This window comes from Solanum dulcamara, chromosome 10, assembly GCF_947179165.1.
Source record: "Solanum dulcamara chromosome 10, daSolDulc1.2, whole genome shotgun sequence".
In the NCBI taxonomy this organism is placed as follows: domain Eukaryota; kingdom Viridiplantae; phylum Streptophyta; class Magnoliopsida; order Solanales; family Solanaceae; genus Solanum; species Solanum dulcamara.
In genome coordinates this window covers 6,584,465-6,609,322 of record NC_077246.1, presented here as the reverse complement: position 1 = coordinate 6,609,322, position 24,858 = coordinate 6,584,465, and the positions used below count along the sequence as shown (strand labels likewise).

General features: G+C 30.1%; 4 protein-coding genes and 1 pseudogene across 4 annotated transcripts; 2 read left to right on the top strand and 3 right to left on the bottom strand.

The window, feature by feature from the left end:
• Positions 1 to 3,065: 3,065 nt before the first annotated feature.
• On the bottom strand, positions 3,066 to 5,093 carry LOC129871279 (uncharacterized; annotated as a pseudogene).
• A 3,609-nt stretch (positions 5,094 to 8,702) lies between these two features.
• LOC129871328 (uncharacterized) lies at positions 8,703 to 9,683 on the top strand. Its single transcript, XM_055946226.1, has 2 exons — positions 8,703 to 8,991; positions 9,078 to 9,683. Exons 1-2 carry the CDS (start codon positions 8,749 to 8,751, stop codon positions 9,636 to 9,638), a joined length of 804 nt encoding a protein of 267 aa, XP_055802201.1. The 5' UTR covers positions 8,703 to 8,748; the 3' UTR covers positions 9,639 to 9,683.
• Positions 9,684 to 10,786: 1,103 nt separating this feature from the next.
• Positions 10,787 to 13,550, bottom strand: LOC129871055 (uncharacterized). The gene is made up of 3 exons (XM_055945918.1): positions 13,542 to 13,550; positions 12,185 to 12,446; positions 10,787 to 11,055 (listed from the first exon to the last, which is right to left on the bottom strand). Exons 1-3 carry the CDS (start codon positions 13,548 to 13,550, stop codon positions 10,787 to 10,789), a joined length of 540 nt encoding a protein of 179 aa, XP_055801893.1.
• Positions 13,551 to 14,356: 806 nt separating this feature from the next.
• LOC129870448 (histone H2B-like) lies at positions 14,357 to 14,975 on the bottom strand. The gene has a single exon (XM_055945250.1). The coding sequence runs from the start codon at positions 14,891 to 14,893 to the stop codon at positions 14,474 to 14,476; it is 420 nt and encodes a 139-aa protein (XP_055801225.1). The 5' UTR covers positions 14,894 to 14,975; the 3' UTR covers positions 14,357 to 14,473.
• A 1,916-nt stretch (positions 14,976 to 16,891) lies between these two features.
• Positions 16,892 to 24,166, top strand: LOC129871424 (uncharacterized). The gene is made up of 4 exons (XM_055946333.1): positions 16,892 to 17,023; positions 18,911 to 19,042; positions 20,554 to 20,640; positions 23,526 to 24,166. The coding sequence occupies exons 2-3, from the start codon at positions 18,929 to 18,931 to the stop codon at positions 20,611 to 20,613; spliced, it is 174 nt and encodes a 57-aa protein (XP_055802308.1). The 5' UTR covers positions 16,892 to 17,023; positions 18,911 to 18,928; the 3' UTR covers positions 20,614 to 20,640; positions 23,526 to 24,166.
• The last annotated feature ends 692 nt before the right edge of the window (positions 24,167 to 24,858 follow it).

Below are 24,858 nucleotides of genomic sequence, written 5' to 3'. Positions count from 1 at the left end.
TACAAAATAAATATCAGGAGTTTATTATCCAACTATTTGTTTAGTTTTACCAAATATTTGTAATATTTTCACTAAATTTTTTATTTCAAAAATAATCAAAGATTTAAAGATTCCTTTAAGACAATGATTGAAAATTTTTTAAAATATTTTTTTCTATTCCTCAAATTTATTCAACTGTTTGTTTATTAAACCCAACATACAAAGCAATAGGCGGATCACTAGTTAAAGTTTTTTATTTAAATTTAGATATTCAAGATGAAAATTGACCTAGTTTGGCAGCGGTTAAAAATAGCATAAAAACTGAAGCTAGAAAATTATATGACTTGTATGATTCTGATAAATTAAATAAAGTAGTACATCTTGAAAATCTGAAACATCTAGGTGTAGATATGAAGATAATATTGATGATATGTTAGAAAGTTATCTTGGTCCTACTTCTAACGAAAATAATGATTTTGATGAATATCTTAATTAGGGAATGAAAAGCATTAAGGAAGCACAAGGCAAATCTCAACTTTTGAATTGGTGGAAGAATCGCGACAAGACATTTTCAAAACTTCAACGGGTGGTTCGAGGTATGTTAGAAATTTATCTTGGTCCTACTTCTAATGAAAAGAATGATTTTGATGAATATCTTAATTAGGGAAATGGAAAGCATTAAGAATAGACAAGGCAAATCTCAACTTTTGAATTGGTGGAAGAATTGCGGCAAAACATTTTCAAAACTTCAACGGGTGGTTGGAGGGAGCTTTTAGTGCAGCCAGATTTCAAATGGGAGAGTATAGACATTCGTTAGCATCATACAGCTTGGAGATATCGATACTGTTTAGAGATTTGATATATGCTGAACAAAGAAATTATAGGCGTCCAAGTTTACCTGCCCAATTTGAATATTATGTTGATAATATTTTGGTAGATTTTAGTGAAGACAACATGGATGCATTGGAGGATCAAACACTACAATCACTTCCGGAATATGTTACCAAAGAAAGGTTAGAAGATTTAAAACAAAACTATTTTCAAGGCTACAAATGTTAGTATGATAATTCGAGGCCTAATTCAAACAGAATCCTTCCTAGAAGGTGGCAGTGTAGATTAGGTCCTCTTTTAATATTTGCAAATTGTAATACAAAGTGTACTACTTAATTTTTTATGAATAAAATTATAGGTTATTCGTCTTAATTTTTTTAATTATTGTCTTCTATTAAATACAGGCCTTTTTATGTATTTAAATTTTCAAATGTTTCAAATTGTAAAAGTTGAAAATTTTGATTTCAAACTTAATTAAGTAAGTCAGTAATAGTTTGTAAATTTTAAATTTGAATTTTTAAAACTTAAGAGTTTCAATTTTAAACTTTAAAAACTTAAAATTTGAAATTTATATTTTTTTAAAAAGTCTAACTTATTAAGTTATACTTTTGAAAGAAATATTAAATAAATTATATATTTTGAAAATTTTTCAATCATAAAGATTAAGTTAATTTAATTAATTTCTTTTTTTAAAAAAACTTAATGAAAACTCGAAATCCGGTCATGTCCCGCCGGACCGGGACGACAACTGTAAAAATTACTGGTACGCCTGGTACTGGTAAATTTCCGGTTCCGGATGGATCCACCACATTTAAGGCTGGTTCTTGTTCGGTTCCAAAAGATTCCGGTCCAGTTGTACCGGTTCCGGTTCCATTGCCACTTTTATGTACAAGTAAATTTTTAAACTTGTATAAAATTAAATAAATAGACACGCACGTTTTACTTGACATCCTATATAAAAATTTGTGTCTTATGAGTATTATGTCACATAGTATTCATGTGTTTGCTTGATCAACTTTATACAAGTTTAAGTGTCTACTTATGCACAATCAAAATTGAAGGACATAAATGTGAAATGAAGTTAAGTTAAAGGATACATAACCTCACTAAATTAACAATCGGTTAATTAATAATCTCTCAAAGATAATATTTTCTTCTAGATCCTAATTGAGCCATTGGAAAAAATCACACATTTTGATAAGATAATAAAATAATATATTTTAGAAAATCTCTTTTATAAATATATGGTCCCATTAATATTATAAATTTATTAAAATATAAAAGTATAAATATATCTGAGACAATTTAGTGAAATATGATTTTATTGTATTTTGTTAAAGTTTAAATTTAGTTGATGCTCATTTCTAACTTTTCTCATTGCGTCCAAAAATTTTGGTGTTGTCCGTTTGAATTGCATCATAAAATTGTGAAGAGTTATAGATGTGATAAGTGTTTCCTTACTCGTAACTGGTTCCAAAGTTATTGTATCATCTTCAACTTCATCATCAACATTATTTTTTTCCGATGGTATCCATAATTTCTTCTAAACTCCTAACCTCTAAACATGTATCATTTTTATCCGGATAATCCAATAAGTTATTGACGTCCATTGCATTATGGTGATCGAGATCATTAATCATAACCTCAAGTTCATAAATAATGTTTTCACAAGTGGGGTCATTAACATTTTTTTTCTTATGAATTCCAATTTCGTCTCCGTTTTTTGTATATCAAAATTAACCCTTTTGAATCTCAAAACACTCTTTAAATTAATAAATTATGATTAAATAATACCTCTACAAAATAATAATATTTCATGATCCCACCTATATTAATTTAGTGAGGTTTTACTGTATTCTGCCTTTAAAAAATGACTATTTTCTATATTATCTCTATTAATTGATATTTAGTATTAAATTTTGAAAAGTGATTTGAGGAATAAATAACTAATGCTGAGGGTAAAATATGAAAAAAAAATAACTATTTTTTTATTAATATGTTAAAAGTAAAAAAAAAAAAAAAAGCAATGAGGCGGGGCAATTTTATACGTGTGGGGCAGGGCAGGTTTAGATACCAAACACCCACCTCTAAATGCGAGCCTTAGTAATTCCTTTCGCCACTTGAATATATGAGCTATAAGTTACATTGATAGGTAACTTAAATGTAACTACAAGATATTGAAACTCATGACATGAGTCATACAGTTCAACTCTACGAAGTAAACAAATTTCAAAAGAACCAAAAATAAAGGGGTAACTTAAAACTAATTATAAGCATATTCAAAACTCATAAAGGAAACAAAACAATAACTAAGATTTAACTAGCAATCCAGTAATACTAACATATAAGAAATCGATGGCTCGATGCCCTAATACATACTAGAATCAACTAGGCTTTCTACTGTTGACGATGATGAGGAACCAACAAATTGCCTAGATAACGAGTGCCCATAAATTCCATCATCATGAAGAATCTCAGGACGTCTTCAGGTGTTCGATATGCAAATGAATCAACTTGAACTCTGTTTTCAGAACCCAACTTAAGGTTCCTTCTGCTTTCCATCTTCTCTGCCCCATCAACAAGCATTCTTAGAGGACCTGTACCATGAATTATCTTACTCAAATTTCCAATGCTTTCCTTGTCACACGACTTGTCTCGTTTCTCTTTAGATTTCACGAACAGTATTAGAGTAAATTTCGGAGACTGCCTTTCCACCTGCATTAAAAAGAACAACTTACAGTACTGTAATGCAACATTTTATTACGTTGCTCCAAGATTTCACCCTGATTTATTTGCACCAATTCGTTCCATGGACAACACATTTGTTCATTTGTTCCAATTCATGAGCTCTAGAGTTTGCTACTGTATTTTCAAGTGCATGAAATTATCTCTTTTGTGAAGTACTAATGAATTGAATCCACAAATAAACACTATTGATACTATTTGTTCGCCGTCTGAATTATTCCACTGAATACCTGCTATATCATGTTTACACATACTACATTCTAGCTCATTATGAATTCTTATGATTATAAAATTTTCAAATATGTTCTATTTAATTGTAATACTGTGACTTTAGACTGATCTTTTTTTCTTTGGAGGTAAAGTGAGGCTGACAGAGAAGTAGACAATATAACTTCTAGATGTTTAAAAAGCATGGAAGAAAAAAAAAACAAGAAAAAAATTCATCTAGTTTCACTAATGAATTATACATGGATTGGAGAATCTTATCTGTTCAGTCAATTCGTTATTTGAACTGTACCTTGTTGGCGAGGTTTTGATTAACCCACCTTGTTATCCCTTTCCTCTGCTCCAATGGGAGATTGTACATGCATTAACACGCTGTATGGATGGTTGTTGTGTGTTGCATCATAATGTATGGTATTGTATTATAATAAGATTATTAGATGATAAGTAAAGATAAAATAAAAAGAAAATATTAAGATAATGATGTGATCACACCAAATCTATCATTCACAAAGTGAGACTTTTCATCATTATATAAGGATGATTTTTTTTTTTTTTTAATGGGAGGTAAGAGAAGGTGAAATGGGGAGGGGATTACAAGGTGGGAATCTAACCCTCACCAACAAAGTGCGAGTTTAGGTAAGAATTAAGTAACACATGATATAACAAAATTTAAGTAACAATACCATCCAAACAAGGTGTAAGAGATTACTCCATAGTTTTAATTTATGCAACACCTTTCAAATATCGAGAGTGAAATTTATTATATTGACTATGAATTCGGACATGAGATTTTTAAATTGTTTGAAATGAAATTCATGCAACATAAATTGAGAGAGAGAGAAATGGAGCAAACCAGGAATGAAGAAGTTGCCTGCTTCTTTAAAGGCATAAAAGGAAGCATTTTTGACGAATTTTACAGTGAAATAAACGATATTGGCACGATCATCACCATCGGCAATGTACTGACTGAGCTTCTGTATACCGTTAACTCTAACGACGCCGTCGATCATTCTGACGGCGGCCGTGCTGGTACCGTAGGAAGATTTACAGATCTTCTTCACCGTTTCTTTGCCGGAACTAATGAAGCCACAAATTTCCATTTTTTTGGATCCCCGGAAGACTAGAAAGAGTAAAAGAAGATCGGAATCTAGGTTACTATACGGCCACAATACTCTCTCTCCGTCTCAAATTATTTGTGTATTTTCAAATCTTTTTAAGAAATATTAATTAGTATTATGGAGGTGTGAATATTACCATACATAATGGTGGTAATTATATATATCCACATTGATATAATATATTTACAATGCTTCTCATTTAATGTTTCAGGTATCTCATTAAAATCTTATTAGAAAAAATTCAATAAAAAAAATTTTAGTGAAAAAAAGGAGCAATCCGCATTAGTAATTGCTTTATTGTAAACCTTGTCATAAAAATTCAATGGAACAAAACTTCAATTAAAAAAAAGAGTACAAAACAGATTATATTCCCTCCGATGAGAACATCATTTAATCTTATATATGAGGGCGTTTCAATCTTATATATTTAGTTTTTCAAATGTTGATATCAGTGGCGGAACTAGGATTTTCATCGAGGGGGTTCAAAAAAAAAGTAAACACGCTAATAGTATCCACAAATAAGCAGATCGGATCGGGTCATATATGAACGGATCGGATCAAATATAAGCAACTAGATAAAATTCAACTTTAGCTCAACACTAACAATAAAATAGAGAAAGTACGCGTTTGACATAATATTAAAATCAATATGAGAAAATGTATTTTTAAAATTTTAATTATGGGTTTTGTCGCCGTCATTGTTGTATAAATACATTATTCAATTTTTGAAACTAAATAAGGAACACAAAAGATTATACTATCCAAAAAAATATATTAAAATAAGAGAAATAATTAAATGAAAGTTTAATAATGAGGATTTTCTTAATTCTTGATTTGTACGTTAAAGGCATATTTTTTCTTAAGTTGTGGTCACTAATCTGTAGTAGAAGGATAAGAGAATACTTCCAAAATTCAATCCTATTTATTTAATCTTACTTATAATCATATTATTCCTTAATCAAATAAAAATTAAATGTTTGACTTAAAATGAGTATGAGAGAATTTTTTTTTAAATTTTAAATATGAAAACTCAAAAAAAGTTATAACTTTTACTTAATTTTATAAAAATAGAAATTTTTTTATTGTAAAGTGTAATTCATTTTATGTTGTGCTCTAAAATATTAATGTAAAATAATTAAACACATATAATATAGTTTAATATTACAATATTGGGGTTGGACGTTTCATTTATTAAGCAAATAAAAATTAAAATTGGCTGAAACTAAAATATGAAAAACAAAATGTTGCTACCCGGGCTCGAACCCGCAGACTTAGCTCCAGAATTTGCAATTTCGTGAACCCCTTTACCGCTGGACCAAGTCTTTGGCTTGTGTTTAAGGGGTTCATTATTAAATATATACTCATAAACCAACAAATTGATTCTATACATACGGTGTAATTTTTCGACGAAGGGGGTTCGGATGAACCCCCTAGGCTGCATGTAGGTCCGCCCCTGGTTGATATTGGTAGTGTCGTTTGCATTGTGACCAAATCACATTCAAATTTTTTTTGCATCATTTAACTTATCGAGATATATCATACCCTTGTCTCTTGGATGTGTTAAGGCTTTGAGCTCACGAAATTACATTCTTGACAATCACTTTATTCGTGACCTCAATGTCGTAAAGAAATTACTCATGTGACTTGTTCGTAGTAACAACGAAGCAATGAACACTGTAATTCATGATCTGCATGATAATAAAATTGATTGTCTGGTAGAATAATATAATATGACAATTTCTATCGCACCCCATTTTTTTCGTAAGTTTTTTAGGATGTTAAACGAGGAAAGTCGTCATCTAACGAATTAAGGTGTGTTGGGCACCATATTAAACTAAATATACATAATAACTTCAATTATTAGTCCACATCACAATAGATCGAATAAAAATTTAAGTAACTTCAAAAGAAAGATGTTAAGTAACTTTTAAGGTCTGGGTCCTTGTCGTATTCAGTTATTATGTAAAAATTTATGTGGTAAGACAAATAAAGCTGATTTTATTAAATTAGAGGTGATTAAACATCTGTTTTCCCTTTTTAAAAAAACAAACAAGTGGACAAACTAGTCGTAAATTTAAAATTTAAATAGTTAATACTAGTCGAGGTGGAAAATGGTTAAACATGCAAACTTATTTAATAAACGATTGGCATCAAAAGCTTGTTAGGATTGACTTTTGGCTTATATATGACGTATAAGTCATAAGTTAGAAATTCTAACTTCTGACTTTTGACTTATTTTTGTTATTTTAACTTTAAAACAGGTACTTAAAACCATTTTTTATTTTATCCAAACAATTCAAAATTGCTTAGAAGCCATTTTGATTTGAAAACATAAAAATAAGCCAACTCAAATGGGCAATATGCAACTTGATTGTTAATTAAGAAAGCTAAACGACGTCAATTTAACCCGATAAACTTGAAGAGAAAATTGAGACAGAGATATGAAAATATCCAAATATTACGAGATTTAAACTTAACTTCCCACACAAATATTCATAATATGGGAACTGAAAAGACTAAGTTTGGGAGTAATCTCTCAATTCTGTGCAAAATCTTTTTTTTAAAAAAAACTTCTTAATTAGAGTACAGTGATTATCAGGCTATAAGCATATCATGTAGATCACCTCCTAATTAGGAGAAAAACAAATATGGAGGGAGGAGTTTTATCCTAATGGGATCACCCCCATAAAACTGAAATAATACTTTGCCTTAAGATCATCTCCAATTCAACATCAAATTTGGTGTTTTGGTGCACCAAATTTGGTGGGTAAATACACCAAATTTTGTGTAACACTAATCATCACACCAATTTTATTTTTTTGAATATTTTAATATTATTTTATTATACAATATTTTTAATCAAACATTATATAAATTGTATGTTTTAATTAAATATTTCATTATTTTTATGTAATATTTTTATAATATTAATTTTAGATTAAAAAGTTAAATTTAATTTTTAAAAAGTCATGTATAAAAAAAATTATGTTAATTCTACTATAAATTGTAATTGGATATAACTACAATTAACCTTCACAAAAATTAAATATGCAAAAATATAAATTGATGGACAAATAATACAATGTACTTTAGAATTATCGAAAATAATAAGCATTCAACAAACTAGTAATTGACATATATCAAAATTGAAATATAAAATACATAATAATTCTAAAGAGTACAACAAAACATAATAATTTACAAAAATTACAACAGCTTAATAATTTGATAGATTATTTCGAGATCCACCAATATTATTAAAATAATTTTATATTAAACTACTATAAAAAAAATAATATGAAAATTATATATATTGAATGTTTTATATAGAATTTCTATTTATGAAATAAGAAAATATAAATAAAATAAGAAATAATAATATAATAATGAAGAGAGATAAAAAAAAGATTTTTTTGTGTAAAAATTTGGTGCAGTGAGTTGGAGTTGATTTACACTAAAAATAGTGCTGACATCAAATTTGGTGTTTGGTTGGAGATGCCCTTAGTTTTATAAAAAAAAAGTTTTTAATCTAAAATTAATATTTTTAAAATATTATATAAAAATAATGAAACCTTTAATTAAAACATACGATTTATATAATGTTTAATTAAAAATATTGTATAATAAAATTATATTAAAAAAATAAAATTGGTGTGATGAATAGTGTTACACCAAATTTGGTGTACCAAATATATCCTATTATCTTTTATTTAATAATATATTTTATCATATTATTCATCTCTATATATACATATGGATAACTGCCAACTTATTCATTTATTCAACCTTTAACCATATAATTCACGTTTTCTTGCTTTTATCACCCTTTCTAATCCATAATACAAAAATAATGACTATCAGAACGGCTGGATATTCTATTAATGAGGACATACAATTATGTCAAATTTATATAGAAATTTGTCAAAATGTACAACAAAAGGGAGATCATTTTTGGGGGAGGGTGGAAGAAAGTTATAATAATGCAAAGGAGGATTCGTGGGAATATCGCAATAAAAGATCTGTCCATTGTCGAATTCAACTCATTGAGAGAGCCATTAGAAAATTAAATGGTTGTATTACACAAGTGGAAAATGTGAGTATTTATTTTATAATTAATTGTTCTTTATTTGTAAATATTTATTTATTTATTTATAACTTGCCTTCATTTTTTTTATGCAGATTCAGCAAGCAAAAAGTTTATTCCGACAAGATCCAAATTATAAGAAAGGCTTTAAATTTGATCATGTATGGGAAATGATGAAGGATTTTGAAAAATTTAAAGATAAAAAAGTTCGAAATCAAGGCTCTTTTTTTATATCATCGGAGTCTGAGACTCCTGCTCCTGATTCACCTATAATATTATCTCTTAATTTATCAACTTTTTCATTACATTTAAATGAGGATATTACAGGTAATTCTACATTATCACAACGACTTAGTGGGGTGAAAAAAGTCAAAATGAAGAAAAAAGTTGATGATGGTTTTTTATTTGCTTCAAAAAGTATCGGATTACAAAATGATCGGCTTGTTGAGATGTTGGTAAATGCAAATTCAGAGAAGAAGTTAGACAGGGAGTTGAAAGATAGAGCTTTAAAATTAAAAGAATATAAAGAAGAAAATAAAATTATATTTATGAATTTGAATGATATTGCTGACCCAAATGTTTGTGAATTTGTTCGGCAAGAACAAATTCGAATAATGGAAAAAAGAAATCAACAATTTCAGCAGCCGCAACGATAGATATAACAATTTTTGGCTCCATACAATCCATATTTTAATAATATTGGTGGATCTAGAAATAATTAAGTTGTTGTTGTAATTTTTGTAAATTATTATGTTTTGTTGTATTCTTTAAAATTATTATGTATTTTATATTTCAATTTTGATGTATGTCAATTACTAGTTTGTTGAATGTTTATTGTTTCGATAATTCTAAAGTACATTGTATTATTTGTCCACCAATTTATATTTTTGCATATTTAATTTTTGTGAAGGCTAATTTTAATTATATCAAATTAAAATTTATAGTAGAATTAACATAAATTTAATTTTTAAAAAGTCATGTATAGAAAAATAATTAATAAAAAAATTAACTTTTTAATCTAAAATCAATATTATTTACATAAAAATAATGAAATGTTTAATTAAAAGTATTGTACAATAAAATAAAATTTTGGTGCAACACTATTCACACACCAAATTTGGTACACCAAATTTTACATCAAATATAGAATTCAGTGTAACACTATTCACACACCAAATTTAGTGTAAATTTGGTACACCAACACATCAAATTTTACATCAAATATAGAATTTGATGTAAAATTTAATGTTGAATTGGAGATGGTCTAAGCATGTCTAATCATCCCAACTTAATATTTAAGATGCATTGGACTTTTTATTTGGATAAAAATTTAGACAAAATAAAATTCTTAAAATTAGGTTAGACACGAGTTTAACAACATACAGAAGACATACAAGGGCTTTTATAATTTTTAGTATTTTCTTTTATTTTGAAATATTAATGACACATGATAAACGACATACACATATTTCAAAAGGCTGGCCAAGCACAAAAGTGGTGCGTAAAAACACTATGACAAGATTGAGTATATAAGCGTTACCCATATTTTAAAAAAATGTGTCACATGGATTTGACATAAATAATGCCTTCACCCTATAATTCCATCGCCAAATATTGTGATGCAATGTAAATAGTTTTCATCATTAAACGGAGGTTTATAGGGCTCAAATTTAAAAATAAAGTCTCATTTGATAAAAAATATTTTCTTCTAATTAAAATGAGATTTTTCTGTGCAAATTCAAATTAATCACGTCCCGAACGATCAACGAAAACAAAATGAATTCCTAATAGAGGTTTGCTTCATTTATACCTTCCGTCTTCTATGATCAGAAACCAACAAAGAGTCGAGATAACGCGTTTTCATAAATTTCATCATCATGAAGAATCTCAGGACATCTTCAGGTGTTTGATATGCAAATGAATTAACCTCAACTCTGTTTTCAGAATTCAACTTCAGCATCTCTGTCGTGACACTATCAGTGGTATTATCTCGAGATTCAATTTCGATTTCACGAACTGTTTCAGATAAAATTTTGGTAAATGTCTTCCATTTGTATACACATGAAAATACAGCTTACAGTACTCAAATCTCTGCTCCATTTTCACCTAACATTATATTACATTTATGTTTGAATAATTTTAATGGAGAAAATATCCTAAACCCTCCCTCCCTCAATCTATACCCAAAATCCCAACAACACACTTTAACTACACGGGTGTCCTATCACCCTCCTGAATATTTTTTTTATCTATTTTATACCTCCTGAAATGTCATAACCAGTTAAGTATCTTGGGGTGTAATATACACACAGGCCACGTCAACACCATGTCACACCGTATCAATGCCACATAATAAATACAATAAATTTATAATTATTTTTACTACTTTTTTCTCTTTTTTTTTATTTTATATCCATTACAAAACCTCAATTATGAAAAGGTATCATCATCTCCAAATCCAACCCATAAACTGAAAAGATGATTTCTTTATGTTCCATTTTAAAGATACCAATTTATTATTAAGAAATTTAAGAGTGAGACATATTTTCTAGTGCATAATCACAAGTTGAGCTTTAGAATTTAGAAATTATTAGTGAACCCAATTAGTAAAATTAATGATACTTGCTCATCTAATTATATTACTCTTGGATCTTGATTTGTATTTTATTTTAGAACATTAATTGAAAAATGATAACTAAGTAGTTTAAGGGTTAGAATTGATGAAGAAATTTTGGAGAGGAATGTCAAGAAGAAAAAGATGAATAGTGGGGTGGGTTTGGGAGGGCGGGAGGATAGATTCATATTTAATTAAAGAGAGGTAAAAAAAAGAAAAGAAAAAAAAAAGAGAAGAGAGATTATTAAAATAAAGTTTTAGTAATATTTAATTTTGATATTCATGTTTACTCGTATTTAAGGTGAAATTAATTATAATTTTAAATAGTTCAGGGAGTGATAGAACACTCGTGTGGTAGTTAAAGGGGGTGATAGCACACCCATATAATTGAAGTGTGTAGTTGAAATTTTGAATATAAATAAAAGGATTTTATGCTATTTTCTCTTTGTAATGATTCATTGTTTTAACTTCTATACACTAACTATGTAAAGAATTTAAATCTGAACCTTATCATTTTCGATCTACTTCTCTCAAAATAGGAAGGAAAAAAAATGTTTGACCGCGTCTGAAAATGAGACGGGAGCTAACCAGGAATTAAGATATTGGCTGCTTCCTCCAAGGCATAAAGAGTAGCCTTTTTGACGAATTTTGCACTGAAATAAACCATCTTAGCACGTCCTTCATCATCCGCCATGTACTCACCAAGTTTTTTGAGACCTTTAACTCTAACGACGTCGTTAATCTTTCGGACGGCCGCCGTGCTGTAACCGTAGGAAATTTCACATATCTTCTTCACAGTTTCTTTGCCGAAATTCATCAAGCTCCAAATTCCCATTTTCCCGCTCCTTTGCTAATCGGGCGGAGCAAAGTTTACAGGTTCGATAGAATTCAATAGTTTTACGGATTCCTATCTGTGTTTTCCCTTCATCGTGTCTGGAACTGAACCGTTGCTTGGAAAATTGCTAGTAGTATTACTCAGGCAGGCACAATACCAAACTATTTCTAAACTTTTACTAATGCCTAAATTATTTATATTCCTAATTACTTATTGACTTTGGGTATTTGGCTGTGTGGATAGATAGCCTTTAAACCATACAAACAAAACAATAAATATTTTATCGGCTTCTCGATAGTTTTAAATTTCTAGGTTGGAGTTATAGTCATAGTATTAGCTTTATTCATATACTAGTATAGTAGATGTGCGGACATTAAATTATAATTATAATTGTGATTTTATTTATTTGAACGTTTTAAATTATATTAAAATCAATAAATACCTAATTATTATCTTATTTTGAAATAAAATATACCTAATAATAAAAAATAATAATTGAAGAAAAAAATTTATAAATAAACTCATCAAATAACTTTTCGATGTACTCCAAATATCTTAATTGGATACAAACAATTTGAAAATATAAAATAATTTAAAAAATAAGCATACTATAATTTAGACAATATTTTAAAATCTATCAAAATAAGCTCTTTTAAATTATCTTAATTAGTATTTGCTTGTTCTTTTCCTTACTTCAATATTTTTTATTTTAGAAGAAAATTTATTCTTTATTTTTAGCTAAGCCAAAAAATTTTAGTGAGAATTTTGTTTTTGCTGTTGTTCTATAGTTTATCGGAAATCAAATTTCTATCCCACAAAGATAGATAGAGATAAGTATTCTGATTTTGATTCAATTTTAAAGTTGTACATTTTTTTTTCAATTGGCATTTTTTATTGTATTACTTTTTTGTTAGTCGGTTTTTATTTATATATATTTAATTGCTTTTAAAAAATTAAAAATTCAAAAATAATTATGACACTGACACATGACACGTTTGCCTCTCTTATTATATATAATTTTTTTATTGTATTACTTTTTTGTTAATCATTTTTTAACTATATATATTGCTTTTTAAAATCTGAAAATTCAAGAATAATTATAGCGCTGACACATGACATTTTTATCTCTATTATTATATATAGATAGATTTTTTTTATTTTTGATATATTATATATTATTTATTATGTTTCGATTATTACATTATTTTCTTGACCCGTAGAATTTTGTTGAATGTGTTGTTATTGTAACAATTCATTCATTCAATATATTGAAACTAAAGACACAATTATTCATATGATTGTATACACATTTTAGTAGGCATTGAACAAATTAATTAATTAACTTTCTCCCTTTCAAAGTAAATAAATTTTTAAGGTGTGGCACACTCCTAAAAATAAAAATAGTTAATGATATTAATTAAACGATAATTTGTCAATATTACCCTTTTACTTATTTTCAAACTTTTTCTTAAAATCAAAGATAGTTAAAAAAAATCATCAAAGCAAAAGATAATGAAAATAGTAATTACTAGTATATTTTTAGACTTGAGTCGAAGGTCTCTCGAAAATAGCCGTACTATCTTAATAGGAGTAAAATCTGCGTACACTTTACCCTTCTCAAACACCACGTTGTCGGATTTCACTGAATTATTATTGTAATATATTTTTAGACTTGAAAAGTCCATTCATTTTTGAAGATTACAAAAATGCCCAAAATTTTATTTTTTGGACTAGATAGTAACCATTACAACCCAACTAATGGTTTCATTTAAAAAAATTATGTACTTAAAAGAGTATTTCTCAAATTAATAATTTTATATTATCTGAATTTGTAAGTATCCTACCTTTAGCGGCTTTGTCTCCCTTCTGATTATATTTCTGTAGCCATATGCATGTAATTTAAATCATAGTATATATATCAAGGGTAGCGTCAATTTCATCAAATCTATTTTATAATCAATTTTTCTGTTCTTTACATAACACCAAAACGCTAATTAAAATCATAAACCCAACAGAAAAATCAATATATAACTAACAAATATCTAAGAGCTAGTGAATTTGGTAACCGCCTTAGTACCCTCAGAGACAGCATGCTTAGCCAATTCACCGGGAAGGACCAATCGGACAGCAGTTTGAATCTCCCGGGAAGTGATGGTGGGTTTTTTGTTGTACCTAGCAAGCCTAGAAGATTCCTGAGCAAGCTTCTCGAAGATATCATTGATGAAGCTGTTCATGATACCCATAGCTTTGCTTGAAATCCCTATGTCTGGATGAACCTGCTTCAGCACCTTGAAAATGTAGATCTTGTAAGTCTCGATCGACTTCTTCATCCTTTTCTTCTTCTTGTCTCCGGCAGCAGCAGCACCGCCGTCCTTGGGTAGCTTCTTGCCGGCCTTTGATTTCTCAGCGACGGCGGAAGGAGCCTTCTCAGCCACTGGCTTCTTATCTGCCTTTGGTGCCATCGAAGGGAAGATTTCAGAAATTAAAGAGAAAATCAGTTAGAAATTTGGGGGATTTTTGAGTTTGAATTGTGTGAAGTGAGAGGGATGAAGAGATATATTATATAGGAGTTTAGGGATAGATGTTCATTGGTTGCTTTTGGGGGACGCGGATCGTGAGTTTGAACCGTTGGATGTTATAGTCAATCAACGGTATAGATAGAAGGAAGGATTAATTAGATTAAAGTTAATCACCTACCTAAGTAATTCTTTTTCGCCAGTATAATAACTCTTTCATGTTTACTCCGTATAGCCAATATTAAGTAATTTGTTAAGATTTTTTTCATATTTTAAAATAAGTAAATTATTTAAAGTCTAAGAAAATTATTAGATTTTTTTTCCATATTTCTTAAGTACTTTACATTTTCTAAAAAACTAATTTGAAAATAATTAAAAGGGTAATAGTAGAAAATAACATTTAATTTATATCCTAAAATATTTTTTTAAGATGTGTGTCATACTCCCACAATTCACTTAATATGGACTAGAATGAGTATTACTTTACGTTTATGATTTCACTTATATAAGTTATAATACGTACTACGTCTCATTTTATATAACTCTTTTCGAATTCATTAATAAAATAGTGAATGATCAAAAATATATTTAAAGTATCTAATTTTTTTAATTCATATTTAAATTATCAGGTGTACAGGTTACTATTTAAATTATCGCAAACTATTTATCAAAACACAACTCAACTGTTAGTTGTTTCATTTTGCTACTTGAAATATCACTATAGGGAAGGATAACAATTGATAATTGAGATGCGTTTTGATAAATAGTCGGTGATAGTTTATATATGAAACTCAAAAAATTAAAATACTTTAGATTTTTTTATCATTAACTCTTAGAAAAAATACAAGATATATTTTTATTAAGTTATTTATATTTATTAGGTGTTTTTTTAAAAAATTAAGCAGTAGAAAAAATAGAACTATCACCTAAATACTAATGGTATAGTTGAACATAATTGACAACTTTAGTCTTGAATTTCAATTGCAATAGTTATTATTTGAATTTTTTTAAGCTAAAACAATAGTTAAAATGGGACATGAAGAGTAATAAATACATAATCAAAATTTATTGGTGTTTAGTGTTTGTATCACATCAATAAAAGCATGATGTGCGTTTGTTAGAAAACTATTTTTCACTCAAATCATGATTAACTAATACATATTTCCACTTGATGCAACTTAATATAAACATCGAAAATTATTGAATCCTTAATAAATTGATATATGATTTATAATAACGGGTTAACCGATAACCCGATAATAACTTAATAATTTATATTTATTACTATTCGGTATATAAAGTCCGTCACTTAGGATTTAGTTTTCATACTTTTATTTCTTATTGTCTCAAATTCTTAGTTATTATACTATGTTTTGCATTTGCTTTTGAGCAAACACAATTTATCAACTCATATGCATAGTTCATTTTGGTTTGTGACCTTATTTTTAAGTGTTTTTCAATAATTTTTTGTATCAAATCTTAATGGTTAAACCGATAACCGAATCGATAATGATCAATAGTCAATAAATCGATAACCGATAAGTCAATATCTCAATGGATTTTAACAGTTTGACATGTCTATAAGCCAATAACCGATAAGTTAAAACCTAATTATAATTTTGATATGAGAATTATACGAAGACAATTCGTTTCCTTTTGAGTGAATTATTATCTTTTTTTCTCTTGAATGAAAATTTTCTTTATTTTCATGGATGATTAATAACCGGATCAAATCGATAAATATATATTATATTTGATTGGATTAAATTCTTTTAAAAATTCTGTTAAATTAATTTAATTTTAATCTTGATTAATAATCGATCCCAATCAATCGATGAACACCCTAACCATGGGTAACGACCATCCAAACAATGGGTAAAATCGAGGTTACATCGAATAAGGGTATATTTGGGACTATACAATACTTAAGGGGTCATTGTGACATTTTCATTAACCCGTGATCGTTTTCTTTTGCTCTCTAGAGAATATCCCGGTTTCTGGAAAACCGAAATATTGTGGATTGTTCGATACGTTCTCTGCACACAAAGGTTTTCCGGTAGGCAATCGGAGACGGCTGTAAGTTTCAATTGCCGCAGTTTATATTTTTAAACTTCTTTTACCAGTTAAGGCTTTGATTTCATGTATCTGGTACATGTTGATTAGCACTCTCTCTTTAATAATGTTTCAAATTTTTGAATGGATAAAATTTATGACTTGCTTTTGTATTGAAGGTGAAAAGTTGAAAAATGGATGGTTGCGCAATTATCAGACATGTAGCACAACGAATTGACATTTTTTTTTGTTGAGTTTTTCTGTCTGGAGCTTGAATCTAACGAAATAATAAAAGTGATCTAAAAAGATTTGGAACTTAAAGGTTAATAAAAATTTAAATTTAAAAGTGCATGATAATTAGTAGACCTAAAGTGGAGAAAGTGGTGTTATTCTTTGTAACTCAGGTAACCACAATGACATTTTGTTCTATTATCTCATACTAATTGCTCGACTACTGCTCAAATGACTATTCACATTTTGACATTTATTTATGGAAAAAATCCTACACCTATATAAAAGATGTTCTTTTTTGTGTGTGGGAATAGTGGAAAAAGATGAGAATATTATATTGTATTTATACTTTGAGGTTAGTGTAGTGAATAAAGTCTCCAGCTTATTCACAATACAAAAAAGAGTAAGTTTATGTTGAAAGAAGGTATTGTTTTGGTGGAACTTTGGACGCTTCAACTAATCCGGAGTTGTTTGCGTCATGATGTTGTTGGACTGTTGTATCCTATAGGAGACAAGTCAAGAGTTATACTGCTAGATTAACGTAGATTATGCCACAATGAGCTTGAATCTTCTTAAAAAGAGCAAGATATCTGCGCCTTAACCTGAATATTTGTTAATTCATTTTTGTTAATTTTATTTTCAAATGTAATTTAAGGTATATTCACCAACAAAGATTATTGCATTTATGTTGAAAGTTTAACTCACTTGTCATGGTACTTCCCGTCAGGCAGTGGTGGTAATCATGATTTTCTTTAAGGGATTCAAAATATGAAAAAGTAAACACATGAAGAAATCAAGGGGATTCAATAATTTTAACCTTGTATATATAATGTAATTTTTCGCCGAAGGGAGTTCGGATGAACCCTTTTGCACCAATGTGGCTCTGCCCCTATCGTCAGGGGCATAACTAAGTGTGTTAAGAAGTTCAATTCCCCTTTGCCTAGCTAGGTGTAGTTAAGGAGTTCAACTTAATCCCCTTCGCCTAAAAGTCATATTGCGCAACTAGGGTAAAACTGAACTTTTTTTTTATTTTATATAAGCTATTGAATGCCCGTGACATGAAGGAAGATTCTACTCTAGTGGAAAATGGGTTCAATAATTGCTTTAGGCCACAAATTTAAGTTGTAGGTGTGACATTCTACAATTTACACCAAATATCAAAAGATAGAGACTGCAACCAACGCGAATGAAGAGGAGGTTGATTAGTTTCTAAGTTTCAGAAGTTTTTTTTCTTGTTGTAAAAGTCAGAAGCATATTGTTTTAAGTGTAGGCATTTTCCTTTTTCTTGCATGTTTTGTAATCTTATCATGTTAGAAATTAAAATCACTTAAATCAAGTTTATAGTCAATTCTATGTCTTAAATTGATGTATATACTATTGAAGTTATATCTGGTTGATGTGTAATATCAAAACCTCAGAAGCATGGGTAGTTAAAGTTTGTTTGCTGTCTCTTTTATGTACATGTATAGGCATCCTAAGCATTATAAAGGGGCCAATCTTGGCCTTTTTCAATTTTTTTCTCTTGTGAGGTCAGCTTTATCCTATTCCTTGCTTTACTATGTCCTTTAATCTATAGGTGGTTCAATGGATCAGTTCTATCAAGTTAATCACAGTTGTGTCCAAAATCCTCCCAAAGATGGCCTCCCTAGCACCCAGTTTTCTAATGATGCACTTAGGCAGGTTGGATCTGAAGGGAAAATGGGAGCAATTCATGAAGAAATGAAGAGAGTGAGGAAACTTCCACCAAGCAGTGCATATGCTACTCATCGGATGCGCGTCCTAAACAAAATCCTGCAACTTCTGTCGATTCAGGTACATGGTGCATAAAATCAATGGGGGTGGGGAGCGTATGCATGTTTAGTATATATGGTCATTGTGATCTCTTTTTCTTGTGTTTTATAATAGTTGTATTTTACTGTTGTACAAATAGGTAGCTATGGGAAAAGGAGACTTTTTAAACATCTTATTCGAGCATACGTCGTATCTTGCTTGAGGTCTCATTTCTGCGATGCTACAATATCCATGGTTAAATTCACTGATCACGGCCTATTGTTGTTTATCTGGGGGGTCTCAAGCATTTGATAATGTTCTTCAGCATGACTTAATAGTGACTTCTATTGCTATCCTATAGATATATTCAGCAGCAAATACCTAGAGCTCTGAGTTTCTCTGTATGGGGAAAATGCAAGCCATTTACTTTCTCAATGTACTCCATGTATAAGTGTCACCTAAAGTTAAAAGATTGTTGCCATTTGACTCATCTTTTAATTTTGGGTATATTCAAGGAAATAACAAGAGTTTTCCTTTATGAATTCTGGTCTTTTCAGTTGTATACCATTAACAATTACTAGCTCGATTTTGTGTGTTCAAAAGAATAGTATGAATTTTGCTGCCTCCACAGATCAAACCTCCCTCTGTCTCAATTTATGTGGCACACTTTTTCTTATTAGTCTGTCCCAAAAAGAATATCACCTTTCTATGATTAGGAACAACTAAAAAATTCTCCTTTTACCCTTAATAAAATGGTTTATAGCCACACAAATGCCTAAGGTTTGTTTTAGACCACAAATTTTTGATGAAGAAAAAATTTCAAAAGTCTTCCTTTTCTTTCTTTAATTTTGTGCTCAGTCAAACGGTACCACATAAATTTGGACGGAAGGAGTATTAGTTTATGCATGAGAGAAAAGTAATTCTCCCGAGAAAGTACTTGCTCCCAAAAAATAATCCTGAACAATTAGGAATTTGCCTCATATACTAGAGATTTAGGAATCCTCTTGATCTTTTGAAACATATTGGTATATCACTGTTTCCTTGTCCTTTAACATGCTCTGTTAAAGAATATAACCCTTTCAGTAAAGTTACCAATTTCAAAAAAAAAATATAACCCCTTCAACTCCTATCGGAGGAAAAGTGTTCGGGTGAAATTCATACCACACAATCTGTATATCTTCTTGTGTCTGTTTTTTCCTCTCTTCCCTGTGAAAGTCTTGGCACATTGGCTGATCAGTGGTCAGTCTAGTCAACCAATTGTTTGGTGATAATACAATGCCAGACTACTTGTTTATAGGGTAATTGTTGGAGAATCCGTGATAGAATTGTTCTGATGTTTGCTGGTCTCTCATGCCTTGTTTCACCGTCATGATTAGTATAAGGGCAAGTTCATTTTTAGGAGGGAGAAGAAATATATTTCTACAGTCACTTGACTACTCGCTAGTGGACGTTGTATTGTTTATAAATGTATCATAAATTTCTAATGGCTTTGTGAAATTGTTAACTATATGAAATGGTTTTTTTATGTTTTCATTATCTAACATTTTATGCAGAGAACCACTTCACAGGATGACGAGTTGGAATTACTGTTTTCTGGGCTCTCTCTTGGATGATAAAGAAGCAAAAGTCATATTTCAGCGGTTAGTTTATCAAATTATGCAGTGGATCATTTATGTTGCTGGCTTCCTCAGGGGTATCAGTTGCATCTTTGCAAACCTTTTCTTTTTGATGTAGTGATGTTGTTCTGATCGTTAAATAGTTATACTTTTTATATAATAGGTCTATAATTATACTTGTTAGCTCAATTATCTAGTGCATAAGTTAGCTAGTCAAAGTCAGTTGATTTTACCTTGAACTCTTACCCGGAACCTTCGGTTCCAGGTGAATTAATGCTCAAAGTACCAGAGCACAAGCACTACTCTATTGCTGAGTTTGTTTATTGAGCTCCTTAGCTTGTCCAGATATGCTATTCAGATTGAAAACTTGAACTTCTTAGCTAGTTGATTGCTGGTTGATATATTGGCTGTTTTCAATTAGTGAAAAGCTGCGTCATGTACCATTACACAGGAAAAAGATGGTATAAGTAGTATGCCTACAGTTTCTCATGAAAATTCTGAAGTGTAAATAGGTGTCTTCTCGTTGAAGATGGATATAAAAGGGATGGAGAAGATATAATTTTTTCCTGTTAAATGCTCAAGATTGATTAGTCTTTCCTTCCTTTGTGGATTCTCTCAACACTGGAAAATGCATTGTCATTGGCCCCATATCTCTGTCTTCCACTTCTATTCAGAAGACCATTGAGAAAGATGGGATTCTACATCAATTTTTAGAAGGAAATTTGGAGAGATGCATGATCAGGATGAGCATCTAGTAAGAGAATATTGAATTGGCAAGTCCTTTATGTTCTAAAGCCACTTATTAAAAAAAGGATGTGAAATGGATTGCCCTTCTCTCTCACATCTTTTTTCCTTTCGTTTATCTTTGATTGGATGAGCCATCTAAATGCGCAACTTCTGTTTGAGTTGCTATCATGGTTGCTAAAAGTGAATAAAGATGGAAAATGTTTTGGTTTTATAGTTGATGGATAACTAGCAAAAGAATTTCTTCTTTGTTTTTCCCCTTTTCCTCACTAAATTGCTTTAGCGTTTATCCAATTGGCAAGACATGGCTACATGCAGGTTGGCGACTCATGTAAAAATTGAATGTTCTATCTTATTTATGAGTGCTTAGTTATGTTGAAAATTTGCAATTCTTGTATGAGCTCTTTTCTTCCTTATACAGGACCTTTAGAAGGCTTAACTTAGCCTGATTACGTTGCAGCTATATTGTGAAGTTGAGGAATGTATGCCCCGAGTTAATGCCGAAACTAGAGAGTGAGTTGACCAAAATTTTGAACTATACAGTGAGATATCTAGGTTTAGTCTTTTAGGAGAATGATATATTAAATGAATGTGTAGCACCGTAGCACAAAATTATAATAAGAGGACACCTAGCAAGACAAGTTTTATAGAACAATCGTAAGAACTACAATATTATATGGAAGCAAATTAAAGACCCATTGTATCCCTAAGAAGAGTATTGTGTAATTTCAGATGTTAAGATGGATGTGCGGTCACCTGAAGTTAGATGAGATTATTCATCAAAAACAGAAAAAGTTCAGAGTGTTAGACGAGATCAGAAATGATCACATATGACAGGGCACAAGTAGCACATAGAGGAAAAAATACAGAGAAAAAGTAGGAGACATGGTTTATTCATGTTACACTTACATGTTGACCTCCCAATGCACCATGTGACACCGTGGTGCTTGAAAGTGTTAAAATAAGACGAGGTAAGCTAAAATCACATAGATGGAAGTCTCTCAAAAGACTACATATTCTTAGAATGCATGAAAAATCAGCTAAGAACATAATCTAATGGAAAGAAAGTATCTCTATAGGTAATCCCAACTAGTCGAGATTAGTTCTAGTTATTATTAAGCATATTTACATTATGTCTAGCATTTGGCACGAGAATTTTTAGTTTGGTTAGAGATTGGATGAGAATGTCAGAATACATGAGTGTAGAGAATCTTTGGGCCCCCAAAACAGTAGAATGAGAGGCGTCATCATTATTATTAGTTTGATTTCTACTTTATTGGATTGAATGTATTAAAAAGATAGTTCCCTTGAAGAAGAAATACGATAAATAATGGATGAGAAGCATAAAAAAGCCTAAAATCAAGAAATCTTTATGTGGAGTGGTTAGCCTTAGACAATAATTTGATGTTCATGGGGGTTCTATACCTGATTGGATGTATTCTGTAGGCACAAAATTTCAAAAAATCAGTTGCAAAAACTCCAAAGCATGAAAGTTCTTAACAAATTGGAGTTTTGACAAACAAGTCTTATTACCTAGTTTCCAGGCCCTACTAAAATTTATGCTAATCCTCGTTTACGTAGTGTCATCATTACTTTTAGAACTTATGGTAATGTCGCAGTGCCTTAATTATAGCCCAACTTAGATTTAACTTTTCTGGATAGCTTAGTGTTAATCTTGCTATGCATGCAAGTATTGGAGGAATGCTATACCAAATGAAATGCAACTGAGTCAGATCCCCAAAACATTGGTCTCATCCAATACATGTGAATATTTGTTTATCAGGAAAGCTAGTGAATTAATAAAGCTATGAAGGGCACACGTCCTTTATGTCGAGTACTGAGTACTCCTATCAGCTTCCTGGATAAGTCAGCAGAGAGAGGGTTGACATTTTCTGGAATGTCCTATATTTGTTAATGAATTAGTGATCTAATGCAATAGTGGCGCTGGCTCTTCATGAGCAGAACTCATTTGATGACTTTTTAGCTAAAAGATCATTCAACTTACTGAATTTTTCTTTTGGTTCGTTCTGATCAAGAACTTTGGGATAACCTTTATTGATATTTGGTTCCTTTGCCTGCTTGAGTGTGTTCATTTTCCTCGTGTTTAATTTTATATATATTCCTCTTGGAGGCGTGACTAGAATTGCTGGAATCCAATATTGCAGGTGGCTTTGTAATGCTGCTTAAATTTTTGGTTGGTCTGGAAGTTGATCATTGAAGAGTATGGTTTCAAATCTGATGACGTTCCTTTTACATTGCCTCGGATGGTATAATGGGGAAAAGTGTAAAGGTTTGTGTTGGTTATGGCTTTAGGAGGTGTATAATACGCAAGGAAGTTTCACACACTAGTATCGTAGGTGTGTTTGCCTGCGTTTTATAATGCATTTTTCTGCACATGGAATTTGCTGTTATGTTGTTTGCATCACAAACAATGCCTCTACTATAACTAGGTAATGTTTCAAGTCTTGCATATGTGAGCCAAGCGACTGTACGTCCTACTATATGATATAATAAATTCAGCAAACAGGTCTATACATTTAAAGTTATTATACAAGTCGGTTCTAGGTTTGGTTTATAGATTTAATAAATTGTATGTTTGATTTGATTTGGTTTATAGATTTAATAAATTTTTGTAGTTTTCAGTTTTTATAAGTGGATTCAGATTGAACCAACAAACACCTCAGTGTGTAGTTGGAGTTGAATTTTATGAAGTTTTATTATATTTTTATAATGTATAGATGTGGAAATAGTTCTTTTCTGTTCCCTTTTCTTCCCTTGTGGTCAAGGAAACACATTGCCTTATAAACTTCATTCCTTTTATGATTTTCAATTTTTTTAACGTTTAAATTAAGGAGATAACATTTATTGTTTTCGTAATTTGTTACTTCTATATGGGTTTGAATTTAATTACAAACACCTTGTGAGAAAATGATCTCACTTATCATTTGGTTTACAATTGCACAGAAGAAAATAATTCTATAAAGAAGTTCGTTTTATTTGTGAAAAAAATAATTGACTGTCGTAAAATAATCTTATATGTCCATGGGATCCACCACTACAATTTGTGCCTATAAATGGCCATCTTACTTAGTAACGAGAGCATGCGAAAACAAAAGCAAAAGAGCAGATTATTCTCTTACTCTCTATCCCCTTTTCTTAATTTAGATTGTCATGTTATAAATTAACTAACTTGACAATTTTATAAAGGAAGAAGAACAAGAGAATATGTATATAGAAAGTATTAATAGAGAAAGTAGTAATATAGAGAGAGTAATAGTAATTCTTTCTTTTATGTGTTTGTGTGTTTTTACATTGAAGTTTAAGGCTATATTTATAGCCATATTTACAAGTGGATGAAAATATTAGTGGGCAATTTACCCACTTAAAAAGTAAATGGACTATCCACCATTTTAAGTGGACAACCATTTTACTTGGTTGATAATACTCCCCCTTGGATGTCCACGAGAAATGTGCCTCGTTAAAACCTTATTAGGAAAA